We start from the raw sequence: 15,276 nt of genomic DNA on the forward strand, positions 1-15,276 counted from the left end.
CGGAAAGTTAATTAACAAACGGAGACGTAACAATACTATACAAGTTTCTTTAACGTGATAGATACAGTGTTTTAAGTCTTTCTTTTCTAGAAAGTAACAAATTCTAGAATTTTATAAGCCTGGTTAATGTCATGTATACTTATTGGTAGTTTACAGTCATTCTCCAGTTGCTTGAGTTGAACGTTTTTTACAAATACAGATGCTATCACCAACGACAACAGATAAAACAATTCTTGGTGCCAGTTAAAAAGCATAACACCGTTAGGTACTGAAACCAGGGCCTAAAAGTCAGTAATTTTCTTAAGATCTAACAAACTGACGAATTCTGGCAGAGATGAACATTTTAATTTAGCGTCATACATTTTCTTAGGTGTTAAACTTTCTGACACTTTACTTTTTGCCTCAAGACTTTTTCTTGATGCCTGAGCTGAACATGAAGATAAGTAAGATGGAAGCCAGGAAAGTATGGTGGTTTTGGCTATCGTAAGAATATTCTTTCTTTTCTTATTTCACTTTCCTGGAAATGTAGTTTATTAGTATTTACTTAGGTAATGTTTTATAAATTCAGTGGTTCAGTTATAAATTTCAAATTGTTATTCAACTGTTTTCTGTAGTTTACTCAATTTCAAAACTTAAAGCCATCGGGGGCCTACAAATTCAACTAACAGTAATTTTATATTAGTGATATATCAGTCATAAGGTAATTCCTGGAAACTTATTTGTGCCAAGAAAGTGACGCCAGCCTAATCAATAAATATAATAAAATATAAACTATTATCAGGCCAGAACTAAATAGAGTAAAAATATCATTAATGAACAGAATGTTAAACTGAAAACAAAAGTTTAACCTCTTTTATAATTTGATACTTATAAAATCATAATTAATTGGTCACTCATAAATTAGTACAATTTACAAAGTGCTAAAAACTTAGCAGTAATGTTATAATAGTTTCTGACTTTTGAACACCGAGATGGCTGAAAATATTTCCTTGGGTTTCATTTGCATCTTTTTATTTCAAGAGTTCTTCTGTTGGAAAATTAAACACGTGCACTTTTGGACCGCCAGAGTAGTTTTTTTTGGCAGTTTAGCACACAACATTTGTAAGGCATATTTTTACTTAACACTTTGCTCTTCATTTTAGGATATGTAGAATTCATTAAGAATTAGTACTGCTGGAGATGTGGATTTTAACATGCTGCTCATCATCACAGTAGGTTATACAGAATCCGTTATGAATTAGTAACGCTGGAGAGGTAAGTTTTAGCACCTTTCTCGCCAATGTTGGTTATATATGACACATTTAGAATTGTTACGTTGGAAGGGTAGTGTTTAGCACCTTCCTAGCCATTGTTGGTTATGCAGAATCCATTAAGAATTAAAGAATGGTTGCTTTTAACACCTTTCTTGCCATATTCTATTCCACTGGAAATTAATACGGCTGAAGAGGTAAGTTTTAACACCTTTCTCGCCATATTTTATTCCATTAGGAATTAATACGGCTGAAGAGGTAAGTTTTATCACATTCATTGCTATTATTTGTTATATGTGACACATTGAGAATTATTATCAATGGAGAAGCAGGATTTAACACCTTTCTCACAATTGTTTGTTACGTAAAATCTATGAACAATTAATACCGCTGATACTGCTGAAAAAGTAGGGTTTAACGCCTTGCTCGCCATTGTCGGTTAGGTAGAAGTGATACTGCTGGAAAGGTAGGGTTTAACACCTTGCTCGCCATTGTTGGTAAGGTAGAAGTGATACTGCTGGAAAGGTAGGGTTTAATGCCTTGCTCGCCATTGCTGGTTAGGTGAAAGTGATACTGTTGGAAAGGTAGGGTTTAATGCCTTGCTCGCCATTGTTGGTTAGGTAGAAGTGATACTGTTGGAAAGGTAGGGTTTAATGCCTTGCTCGACTTTGTTGGTTAGGTGGAAGTGATACTGCTGGAAAGGTAGGGTTTAATGCCTTGCTCGCCATTGTTGGTTAGGTAGAAGTGATACTGTTGGAAAGGTAGGGTTTAATGCCTTGCTCGCCATTGTTGGTTAGGTGGAAGTGATACTGTTGGAAAGGTAGGGTTTAACACCTTGCTTGGTATTGTTGGTAAGGTCGGCACAATTAGGAAGTGATACCACTGTGTGAGATAGCAAATTCTATTTTTTTATGATTATCGTTGTGTTTATCGTTAATATATTTTGTCCTTCTATCGTTTAGTTTATCCGTGAATTTTTAGTTGCATTAAAACGCTAACTCACCTTCTACATAATCATTTGTATTTTGAGTAAATATGTGTGTATGATGAAACTATCACCAGCTTCCCTAGCGGTGACGTACATACTATTAATGTAGCAGAAGAGTATGCAAATTTATGATTACATAAGGTTGTACTCTCGTGACCTACTCGGTGAATAAATACCTTGCCAGGAGCTTCATTAAGAGAGAGAGTCACGAGGTAGTTATTGAAGGGTATAATTTTTTTGTTTGTCACTCGATATTGTTACTGATCTCGAAAGGTATTGCTTGAATATTGTAATTGCTGTAACTTTTTGGAATTAGGTTTTTTCTGGTTCTTTTTCATGGTTCCATTATTATTGATTTATTAATATTGGTGTGTAGTCATAGCCAGGTATTTGTTTATTGACTGTGTTGAATTAATTTCTAAGTGTTGTTATTGTGAATAAATTGTATTTTTGTTGCTGAACCCTGTTTGTAGCGGCGTGTTCATTTTAGACCGAGGTGGTGTTTAATGTCTTACTCACCACACTTGGTTAGGAAGAATCAATTATGATGTAATACCGCTGACGATATATAGTCCAGAGTTGGTGTGAATTACAAAAGAAAATAATTGATGGCGCGATTAAACCTTTCGAAAATAAACATAAAATTAAAAAGTAAGGAAAACTCTAAAATCGAATTTATTTGGAACCAAAAGAAGAAAAGCCTTTATAAGGAGACATAATTAGAATAGTTAAAGGCACTGGCCGTTTATTTCTTGTTTTTATTAAATAACTTTGCTAATCTACGTTTTACTATCCTTTGGAATTACTTTAGGTAATGGATATATCAATGCATAACATTGGCTGCTGTCAAAGTCCAGAATGTGTTTTTGTTGTTGTCTGTAAGGTAATTATTTTGTTAATATCCAAGAAAAGTATTTTTTCACGTTCCCCACTCTTTTCCACTTAGTTCCATTCTTTTATGGACGTAGAAAATACATTGTTTTGAGGAATATTACAGTTAATTGTTTGGTTTGTTTCGAATTTTCGCGAAAAGCTACACGAGGGCTATCTGTGCTAGCCGTCCCTAATTTAGCAGTGAAAGACCAGAGAGAAGGCAGCTAGTCATCACCGCCCACCGCCAACTCATTGGCTACTCTTTTACCAACGAATAGTGGGATTGACCGTCACGTTATAACGCTCCCACGGCTGAAAGGTCGAGCATGTTTAGTAGGACGGGGATTCGAACCCGCGTTCCCCAGATTGCGAGTCGAGCGCCCTAACCACCAGGCCATGTCGAGCCATTACAGTTAATAGCTCTTCCTTGCAGAAGACATAATTTTAAAAATTTACTATCAAATTTATCTGTAGCTTGCAGAATAAACAAGTCCAGAAACGTGATCAAATGCACACAGACTCGATCGTTGTCTCGTCTTGATATGGAAAAATCTGCTAAGCACACCAATGACAATATATCAGTCTAAAAAGGACATATTTATTAGCAAATGAATGATTTTTTGTTGTAACTATAAGTACTGGTTTCTTTTCCTACCTTTGGTAGCTTTTCTGGGTCACCTGGATGTCTGGGGATTAACTTGGAAAGTCTTTGAAAACCATAGTCAATTGAAGGTTCGTTAGGGTCTATTAAGAGATAAAAGTCATAAAATCGTTAACATCTGATGGTTTTATAGCAGAAACACTCAAACATTTTATTTGACGATATTGAGGGGTAAGCTAAGCTAAGTACTAATGATGGTTTTATGGTAGAACAGTTCTAATAATAATTGGATGATGTGAATCACAAGTTGGGTGCTACTGATGGTTACATGGTAGAATAGTTCTAACAGCAGTTGGATGATGTGAAGTACAAGCTAAGTGCTACTGATGGTTACATGGTAGAACATTTCTAACAGCAATTGGATGATGTTAAACACAAGCTAGGTGCTACTGATGGTTCCATGATAGAACAGTTTTAATAATAATTGGATGATATGAAGCACAAGCTAGGTGCTACTGATGGTTACATGGTAGAACATTTCTAATAGCAATTGGATGATGTGAAGTACAAGCTAGGTGCTACTGATGGTTACACGGTAGTACATTTCTAACAGCAATTGGAAGATGTGAATCACAAGTTAGGTGCTACTGATGGTTCCATGGTAGAACAGTTCTAATAATAATTGGATGATATGAAGCACAAAATAGGTTCTGCTGATGGTTACATGGTAGAATAGTTCTAACAGCAATTGGATGGTGTGAATCACAAGCTAGGTGCTACTGATTGTTACATGGTAGAACATTTCTAATAATAATTGGATGATATGAAGCACAAAATAGATGCTACTGATGGTTACATGGTAGAATAGTTCTAACAGCAATTGGATAATGTGAATTACAAGCTAGGTGCTACTGATGGTTACATGGTAGAACATTTCTAACAGCAATTGGATGATGTGAATCACAAGCTAGGTGCTACTGATGGTTACATGGTAGAACATTTCTAACAGCAATTGGATGATGTGAATCACAAAATAGGTGCTACTGATAGTATCAGTTCTAACAGTAACTGGATTACCTAAAGGATAATATATATACTGATGGATTTCATTGGTATACAGCTCTGAAAATTAATGAATGATGTGGAGATTATATAGTTTTATTTAAGGATAACGATGCACATTAACACAAATAACGTTATGTTGAGGTAATATTTAACATGATGAATAATAATACTTAACATCTTTGATAATTTTGTATTAAGACAATATTTAGTTTTGATAATTTTATGTTGAGGCAATATTTAGTATATTTAATATCGTTATGTTGATACAATATTTAACGTATTTAATAATGTTATCTTCTTTTTATCGTGTCCACCTATCCCTATATGGTTTCCATCCAGAGATGCGCACATCTGATTGCAATTTCGTTGGCTACAGCAAAGTCTTCTGCTGTGCATGGGACCTGGAACTGTGGGCAGACGAGTAGGTGTTGCATCTTCTGCTTCTTACTGCAATCGCAGGCAGCGGGTCCACTGGAGTACCCCGTTTCACCTGTTTACCTGAGAACGTTGGCAATTGAGGGCTTTCCAGGTGCTCCCGATGATAATTTTGGGTTGAGACAATATTTAACATGTTTAATAAGATTATATTGATACAATATCTATCATGTTTAAAAATGTCATATTGAGACAATATTTAACGTGTTTACTAATGTTATGTTCACATAATATTTAACATGTTTACTAATGTTATGTTCACACAATATTTAACATGTTTAAAAATGTCATATTGAGACAATATTTAACGTGTTTACTAATGTTATGTTCACACAATATTTAACATGTTTGAATCTGATAATAAAATATTTTAATGTATAAAGCCTAGAAAGCTATAAAAATTGGAAAGCATACTCACAAATATAGACGAATCTTCCTGGTGTTCCCTTGCAGAACTGTTTCGACTTATAACACAATGTCACTTCCACAACACCAGGAATGTGACGAGGTGGAATTTGAACTCGAATTGCGTGGGGCGTTATCAGCTAGAAAACGTTTAAGCATTCTGATGTAAGTTATTAGTTGATTTTTATACAGTTGTAGAACATCTGGTTTTTACTGCATTAGAACAATCACTTAGAATAATTTCTTATAAATACTTACCCTAAACATGGATATTTTCAGTTTTTTCCTAAAATAATGTTCAGGAATGAATTTTATTTGAATCTTTATTTCGTCAAATTGTACTTGTTTAAAAACCTATATTAATAACATCCCAAAATTTAAAAATAATATAATTTCAAATCTAAAGGCTATAAAACTACTATTCAGAGAAAAATAAAATAATTTATATTGTAAAACATTTTTAAATGACGAATAATTTCATGTTCATCAAAGAAACCACATATAAACCGGTGTGAATTTTAGATGTATACTATAAAAATGCTCCTTCAACCGACTGTACAAAATCTTTTAGTTAAAGTATAAAAAAAAAATCCTTGTAACGAACAGTAGCAAAAATTAGCCTTTTGTTTGTTCAATGAAGCTCTTGAAACTAGGATTTGTAATTTATGAAATTTTTAACCATATTTTAGTACGTAACTGAACTAAAGGAGCAGAGATAACAACAGAATAATGATCCATTACAAAGTGTACTCACGCTGAACTGACAGTACAAATATAACACCAGTGTAATGATCCACTACAAAGTGTACTCACGCTGAACTGACAGTACAGATATAACACCAGTGTAATGATCCACTACAAAGTGTACTAATGCTGAACTGACAGAACAGAGATAACACCAGTGTAATGATTTCTTACAAAGTGTACTCACATTGAACTAATGGAATACTGATAACACCAGTGAATTGATTTCTTACAAAGTGTACTCACATTGAACTAATGGAACAGAGATAATAACGGGTAATGATCCATTAGAAAATGTATTCACGCTGAACTTACAGAACAGAGATAATAACGGGTAATGATCCATTAGAAAATGTATTCACGCTGAACTTACAGAACAGAGATAACACCAGTGTAATGATCCACTACAAAGTGTACTCACAATGAACTAATGGAAAAGAGACAACAACGAATAATGATCCACTACATAATTTACTCACAATCAACTAATGGAAAAGAGACAACAACGAATAATGATCCACTACAAAGTGTACTCACAATAAACTAATGGAAAAGAGACAACAACGAATAATGATCCACTACAAAGCGTATTCACAATGAACTAATGGAAAAGAGACAACAACGAATAATGATCCACTACAAAGCGTATTTACATATACCTGAAACATATGAAAGAACTTCGCAGAAACATCCTCCTTATAGTTTATGAAAGAAATATGAGTTTTATCGAAAAAATAAACATACTGTTTTATATAAGTTCAGCAAGATTTTGAAGGTAAGTACTCAAATTTCTTTCAAGGCTGAAGTATTTAATGGGTTTGCTTTAAAGAATAACTGTTTGATGCAAATACCCGTAGTACTTGGTACTAAATTTGTTTGTTTTGAAGTTAAGCACAAAACTACACAATGCTCTGCCCACCACGGGTATCGAAACCCGGTTTCTAGCGTTGTAAGTCCGCAGACTGTGCTACTGGAGGTGCCTTGATGTAGAAAAAGTAATTATTGGGACTAAGATTCGGAATATCTATTAATTACAACAATTTGGAATAATCTATTTTATTTCAATTAGGAAGGTAGAACAGGAAGTCAACAGTTTTAATAGAGATTACATCAGTAGAAGAAAATATACTTACCTCACTCCATACGAGCATAGTACCAAATACCACCTGCAGTCCATCAAAGAAGTTTTCCCCAATGATAATTACAGTGCTGTCCCCTGTCGTCCAGCCCTCACTAGGACTAATTGCTTTAATGCAAGGAGTTGCGGAGAACAGAACTGTAATGACGTTTTTATAGAACATTAACCTTATACATTCTGAATACATTCTGAAGCCAAGTACTTTGAAACCATGGTATAACTATTTTACCAGTTAAACAAACATATGATTACAATATGAAGACATGCTTCTCACAAGTTGAAATAACATAGGATAAAAACAGTTCTCTCAGTTCTTTCTCGTGTTCATTAATAGGCCACAATGTATTTCTATACAGATTAAATGGAGTGCAGCTATGTTCGACATTAATATATAGAGACATCATTTATTGACCTTTATCAGATACTATAGAGCATATAACCCAGGTTTTTACAGTTACGGTTAACTTCTAAATATTCCAATTCTTATTTTTCGTGGGGAAGTGTTTTGTTTCAAAATTATACTTCAAGTAATTGATTAATTTCGAGTATACAAGCCAGGTGTACATTTTTCATGATAAGATATGCTTTTCAATTTCTCCTTTGAAAATATAAAGAAAAACCGAAAGAAAAACGAACTTAGACCTGAGTTGCATTCAGGTCCGAATTACTACGAACTTTCCGAATTGTTACTTAACTTAGTGCAAATCTTGAGTTGCATTAAGTTCGGTAGTAATTCGGACCTGAGCTGCGTTAAGTCAGGTAATAATTTAGACTTGAGCTGAATTAGATGACGCTTTAAGTAATGGTACAGAAATTCTAGTGTCAGTTTTGTTTTGTATTTTTATAGAAAGAAAAACGATTAAAGTTTTTATTACTCTCGATTTTACAAATTTAAACTAACACAGAGGTGGTTTTACTGCAATAATTTGTAAATTACCTTCAGCAGCGTTAAGTCTTTTCGCTCTTCTGCCATGTTTGGAGTTATTGTGTACAAACATGTTGTCAGATACTGCCAGTAGAGGGCCATCAACTGATACTTGTGTCGAAATAACTACCTATATTTGGATATAGAGATTGTAGTGGTAGATAAGATGCAATTAACTGTACAGAAGATATTATTAATACAAAGAAAATCCAACTTTTTAACAACGAATTTAAATAAATACATTTTTCGAGAATGCTCCTCAGCTTAACACAACATAGCATAAACGTACTGAGAAAAGCACATCTACGAATGAAGAATATATTTATCTGAATACGTACTGCAAGGACTTGTTTGAATCCCTGTGAATTATACGTATATTAACTCCAAGGACTTGTTTGAATCCCTGTGAATTATATGTATATTAACTGCAAGGACTTGTTTGAATCCCTGTGAATTATACGTATATTAACTGCAAGGATTTGTTTGAATCCCTGTGAGTTATACGTATATTAACTGCAAGGACTTGTTTGAATTCCTGTGAGTTATACGTATATTAACTGCAAGGACTTGTTTGAATCCCTGTGAGTTATACGTATATTAACTGCAAGGACTTGTTTGAAGCCCTGTGAGTTATACGTATATTAACTGCAAGGACTTGTTCGAATCCCTGTGAGTTATACATATATTAACTGCAAGAACTTGTTTGAATCCCTGTGAGTTATACGTATATTAACTGCAAGGACTTGTTTGAATCCCTGTGAGTTATACGTATATTAACTGCAAGAACTTGTTTGAATCCCTGTGAGTTATACATATATTAACAGCAAGGGGTGTGTGAGAAAGGACTGTAGAAACCATAGTCGCAGCTCATGGAAAGTGAACATTGACAATCCCAGCTCCTCAAGAGCTATCGAATAAATGTTAATTTTCCCATTTTAGTACATGATTAGTCTAAATATATTAATTTTCGCTTCTATCATTTGTTGATTCCAGAAGGTTACCGTATAAATCACAGACAGAAAAAAGAACAAGCAAGGATGTGATTATAGGTAAAAATGAATAAATAAAATATATAGAAATACATGGTAAAAACAGTGTCTATGGAGGTACTGTTCTTATATTTATATAAATAAATCATGTAGACATATATGATATGAAATGGGTCTTATGAATGTCTTCTGGAGGTATTGTTCGTTGATTACTTAAAGGTGTTGCTAATGAACCCATCTCATGTTTAGATAAATAAATCATGTAGACATATATGATAAGAAATGGGTCTTATGAATGTCTTCTGGAGGTACTGTTCGTTGATTACTTAAAGGTGTTGCTAATGAACCCATCTCATATTTAGATAAATAATTCATATAGACATATATAGTAAGATATGGGTCTCATGAAGATCTTCTGTATGTAGTATTTTTTGATTACCTAAAAGTGTTTTTAGTTAAATGTTCTTATCTTTAAATATAAAAACAACATGTAGACATACATGGCAGGAACTGGGTCTGTGTATATTGGAGGTAGTGTTTGTTGATTACTTAAGTATTTCTAATGAAACCTTCTTATTTCTAAGTAAGTAAATTATGTAGACATACGCGGTACGAACTGCTTCTTACGAATGTCCTGTGGAGATAATGTTTGTTGACTACTTAAAACTGTTCTTAAGGAAATCTACTTATCTTTAACTATACAAATCATGTAGACATATATGGTAAGGAGTTGATCTTATGAATGTCTTCAGGAGGTAGTGTTCGTTGATTACTCAAAAACGTTATTAATGACACCATCTTAGGTTCAGAAATCATGCGGACATATACCTTAGAAACTGTGTCTGTGTCTTCTGTAGGTAGTGTTCGTTGATTGCTTAAAAGTGATTTTGATTAAACCTTCTTATCTTTAACTATACAAATCATGTAGACATATATGGTAAGAACCGGGTCTTATGATTGTGTCCTGCGGATAGTGTTCGTTGATTAGTTAAAGGTGTTTGTATTGAAACTTTCTTATGCTTAACTAAATAAATCATGAAGACATATATGGTAAGAACCGGGTCTTATGATTGTGTCCTGGGGGTATTGTTCGTTGATTAGTTAAAGGTGTTTGTATTGAAACTTTCTTATGCTTAACTAAATAAATCATGTAGACATATATGGTAAGAACCGGGTCTTACGAATGTTTTCTGAAGGTAGTGTTTGTTGATTATGTTTTGTTTTTAATGATTGTAACTATAACTAGCACAAAATAAATGCGATTCTGCACATTTACGCGTTAAGACACAGGCGGGCCCTTGTACTTCGACAAGTATAAACTACTGGGTCTCCCCTTGATTTAAAAAAATACCATACAGTTTGACTAACTAAATTTATTAGTGATAAAAAAATTAAAGGAACAAAACATATGAAAATATGTATTTAAATAACTCGTTTATTATTATATTTTTATCATAAAGTTCATATTTTATTATCTATTATTATTATACTCGCAACTCACGGTAGCCACTGGGTAATTGCCCCTTTTGCCCATTGAATAAAACGTTCTTGCCTCTGTGGTGTCCAAGGGCACTCTCATGATTTCAGATGTCCTTCTCTACGGATCAGGCTCCTCCCTTACTTCAAGTTACTTCTAATGCAATACGAAGGTACGATATACCCGAAAACAAACCCAATCGTGCTACCCTAACCACGTTTTCTTTTCCCGTTAGCGTGTTACTAGAGCTATTAACACAGTTTCAAACATGGAAACCCAGGATTCTGAGGGGGCAAGGAAAACAGAATCTGATGCCAGATGCAGGTTTATTTACTCTGAACACCTACTCTTTGGTTGTATCATGCCTGCTTAGTCTTTCGGGCGTGTTTTAGCCCAACTACCCGATATAGATTGGGGACACCACCCGCATCGGTCTGATTCTGCATGCCAACTTTGGTCCTGCTAACTTCAAAATACCGGGAGAAGTTTGCTGGCAAACAAACACAACGTACAGGATTCTGTTACAACTTTTAAAATGTAGTAATAAATAGAGTATGTTAAACAAAAGCATACAAGTTATGTAACTTACACTCTGTTATTTTATCATTAATACCCCGTGTTGATAAAAAAAGAGTGAGAACTTACATTCCCAGAAGTGTAAGTGAATATAAAATATGCAACTAAGTACCATGTAGGTCTGAACGTACGCTTGTTTAGTTGTATCGCCTGAAAATATGCAACAAAGTATCATGTAGGTCTGAACGTACGCTTGTCTAGTTGTATCGCCTGAAAATATGCAACAAAGTATCATGTAGGTCTGAACGTACGCTTGTCTAGTTGTATCGCCTGAAAATATGCAACAAAGTATCATGTAGGTCTGAACGTACGCTTGTCTAGTTGTATCGCCTGAAAATATGCAACAAAGTATCGTGTAGGTCTGAACGTACGCTTGTCTAGTTGTATCGCCTGAGAATATGCAACAAAGTATCGTGTAGGTGTGAACGTACGCTTGTCTAGTTGTATCGCCTGAGAATATGCAACAAAGTATCATGTAGGTCTGAACGTACGCTTGTCTAGTTGTATCGCCTGAAAATATGCAACTAAGTATCATGTAGGTCTGAACGTACGCTTGTCTAGTTGTATCGCCTGAAAATATGCAACAAAGTATCGTGTAGGTGTGAACGTACGCTTGTCTAGTTGTATCGCCTGAGAATATGCAACAAAGTATCATGTAGGTATGATGTACGCTCGTCTAGTTGTATCGCCTGAAAATATGCAACAAAGTATCGTGTAGGTATGATGTACGCTCGTCTAGTTGTATCGCTTGAAAATATGCAACAAAGTATCATGTAGGTATGATGTACGCTCGTCTAGTTGTATCGCCTGAAAATATGCAACAAAGTATCGTGTAGGTGTGATGTACGCTCGTCTAGTTGTACCGCCTGTATCAGTATTTCTGTTTTACACCTTTCTATTTTCTTTGAGTGTTTAACTTCAGTATCTTGATATATTAGACATGGCCATAGACTTGTTTCAACCACGTTGTTAAGAAAAGGACGTTTCTTCTATACTATTACAAAGTTCCAAATCTTTTGACATCATATTTCTAAGAAAGAACAAAGGGACGTTTCTTCTATACTATTACAAAGTTCCAAATCTTTTGACATCATATTTCTAAGAAAGAACAAAAGGACGTTTCTTCTATACTATTACAAAGTTCCAAATCTTTTGACATCATATTTCTAAGAAAGAACAAAAGGACGTTTCTTCTATACTATTACAAAGTTCCAAATCTTTTGACATCATATTTGTAAGAAAGAACAACTAGCTGCTATCAGTCGCATCTCTTGCTACAGACACTGTCTGTTCATCCTGGCAGGTATAATGAATGAACAGAGAGGGATGAAGCGCTTTCAAGTCCCAAGTGAGGCCTTTCGTGCGGTGATAAAGGTAACGTCACGAGAGGGAGAGTTTGTTTCACCCCTCAAGGGCTCTCTTTCAACGACTACTCGCCCATTGCCGGGATAGAACTTTTTTCGCGATTGTCTCAGAGCTCAAATCACTCTTCCGCCAAACTCTTCGTCATTTTGATAAGAAGTATGGCAAACAAAAATAGAAGGAATCCTCATTATAAAGCTACTACATAGACAACAAGATAAAACTTCCTTTTCTCAGACAGTAAAAGGGTGTATATCACGATTCGATACCTCAAAAGTACTATTAATGTTTGTGAACTACACAAACGCTAAATAATACAAATCCATATATTAAAAATACATTCTCTGAGTGTTTTTACTTCTCCAAACGTGAGTGGAGCAACAACCAACAACGTTTGCTGGCTCAGTTAAGAACCGGAAACTCGCAAATAACATTTTGCTGGTTTATACACGTTCATAAAGTGGTGTCATCCCAATATGCAAGGACTATTTGACGGGTATTCACGACATTTTCAGTTAAGAACCAGAAACTCGCAAATAACATTTTGCTGGTTTATACACGTTCATAGACTGGTGTCCTCCCAATATGCAAGGACTATTTGATGGGTATTCACGACATTTTCAGTTAAGAACCGGAAACTCGCAAATAACATTTTGCTGGTTTATACACGTTCATAGACTGTTGTCATCCCAATATGCAAGGACTATTTGATGGGTATTCACGATATTTTCAGTTAAGAACCGGAAACTCGCAAATAACATTTTGCTGGTTTATACACGTTCATAAACTGGTGTCATCCCAATATGCAAGGACTATTTGATGGGTATTCACGACATTTTCAGTTAAGAACCGGAAACTCGCAAATAACATTTTGCTGGTTTATACACGTTCATAGACTGGTGTCCTCCCAATATGCAAGGACTATTTGATGGGTATTCACGACATTTTCTCTTGTACTATTATCATAAAGGATAATTTCTTACTTGGAATCTTCTCATGTCTCTGGGATTTCCAGCGTTTTTCAAGCAGTTCTGATTACACTTGAGAAAAAACTTGAGGAAAAACCTAGAACACAAGAAACAGTTTTGCAAAGTCGGTAAACAATACCTGCTTATGTGTTTAGTATTAATAGAATATCTCTAAATATTGAATACATTTTACTTTAATATATATGTTTTTATGTCTAATATAATGTTTGAATTTTAGTCGCTAGGATTCTTTATTTATATTTTTGAAAGAATATGATATGATAAGATATTAGTTGTACTTTTTCGTTGTTGTTTCTTATATCTAACGTAATGCTTGGATTTAAATCGATCAGAGTTTTCTTTGTATTTTTGCAAGAATTGATATTTCCGTTTTACGTAATTTTGGGAGGTTTGTTAACACCAGCAGACAAACCAAGTTACACCTCCACAACACCACTTTTTCCATTACGTTACTTGCTTAGTAGATGTATTACTCATTATGTTTATTTAATATGCTATCTTGGTAAATTAAGTCCCTGATCATTATTTAAGAAAAAAACATAAAATACTTACAACATACAACTGGTACAAATAACTCGGGTCTAACGAGTTCACTTGTAATGTGTATTTCCGCAAGAAAAACATAAATAATGTTGTACATTAAGCCTAATATTTGTGATAAATATCACACAACTACACATTCCTCCTAATTTGTTCATTTCGAGTTCGAAGTCAAACGCTTGTCAAATAGCATTTCAGATCTACCTTTTGTCTTCCAAAATGGACAAAATTAAAAGGAATGTCAAAAAACAAAACACGTTTGCAACTTGCGGGATTTTTATCAGAAGTATTAGGCCTATTAGTTGCTAATGTTTCACTAGCTTTTGAAGTCTTATTCCAAATATATAAATAGCGTTTGAGAAAAACGTTTGTTTCTCATCGTCCATTTAACTGATGATCTCTGGTACTGCACAAAAAGGCTCCTTAGACAGTTTCTTATGGAAGACAAAAGATAGATCTGAAATATCATGTTTACACACTGCGTATTTCGAATCTGAAAACGTCAAATTTAAAGAACGCGAAAAAAAAACACAAAAAAACCCAGTAAAATCTGCAGTTTATATAATTCTTATCATAAATGTTAGGCGAATTGAGTTCAGTACTTCGCCAGCTGTCGGCGTTTATACAGTAACTAATGTAAATTATTTGGACTTCATCTAGCCTATACATTCCAATTTTTTACTGCCTTCTCTTGTTTCCCGTTTGGTCAGCGGTAAGTTTACGGACTTACAATGCTAAAATCTGGAGTTCGATTCTCCGGGGTAAACAGAGTACATATCACCCATTATGTAGCTTTACACTTGTTTGTTTGTTTTGAATTTCGCACAAAACTAATCGAAGGCTATCTGCGCTAGCCGTCCCTAATTTAGCAGTGTAAGACTACTAAAGGCAGCTAGTCATCACCACCTACCGCCAACTC

At 34.5% G+C, this 15,276-nt stretch overlaps 1 protein-coding gene across 1 annotated transcript in view; it reads right to left on the reverse strand.

Annotated features, from left to right (window-relative positions):
- LOC106472234 (transcription factor COE3-like) overlaps nt 1-13,889 on the reverse strand; it is a 27,244-nt gene extending 13,355 nt beyond the window's left edge. Inside the window, exons 1-5 of the mRNA XM_022400833.1 lie at nt 13,812-13,889; nt 8,437-8,554; nt 7,495-7,637; nt 5,631-5,757; nt 3,767-3,855 (exon numbers count right to left, since the gene is read on the reverse strand). Coding sequence (XP_022256541.1) covers nt 3,767-3,855; nt 5,631-5,757; nt 7,495-7,637; nt 8,437-8,554; nt 13,812-13,826 — 492 coding nt within the window. The 5' untranslated portion in view covers nt 13,827-13,889. The remainder of the gene's footprint in view (nt 1-3,766; nt 3,856-5,630; nt 5,758-7,494; nt 7,638-8,436; nt 8,555-13,811) is intronic.
- Between the last annotated feature and the right edge of the window lie 1,387 nt (nt 13,890-15,276).

This window comes from Limulus polyphemus, unplaced genomic scaffold, assembly GCF_000517525.1.
Source record: "Limulus polyphemus unplaced genomic scaffold, Limulus_polyphemus-2.1.2 Scaffold5179, whole genome shotgun sequence".
In the NCBI taxonomy this organism is placed as follows: Eukaryota; Metazoa; Arthropoda; class Merostomata; order Xiphosura; family Limulidae; genus Limulus; species Limulus polyphemus.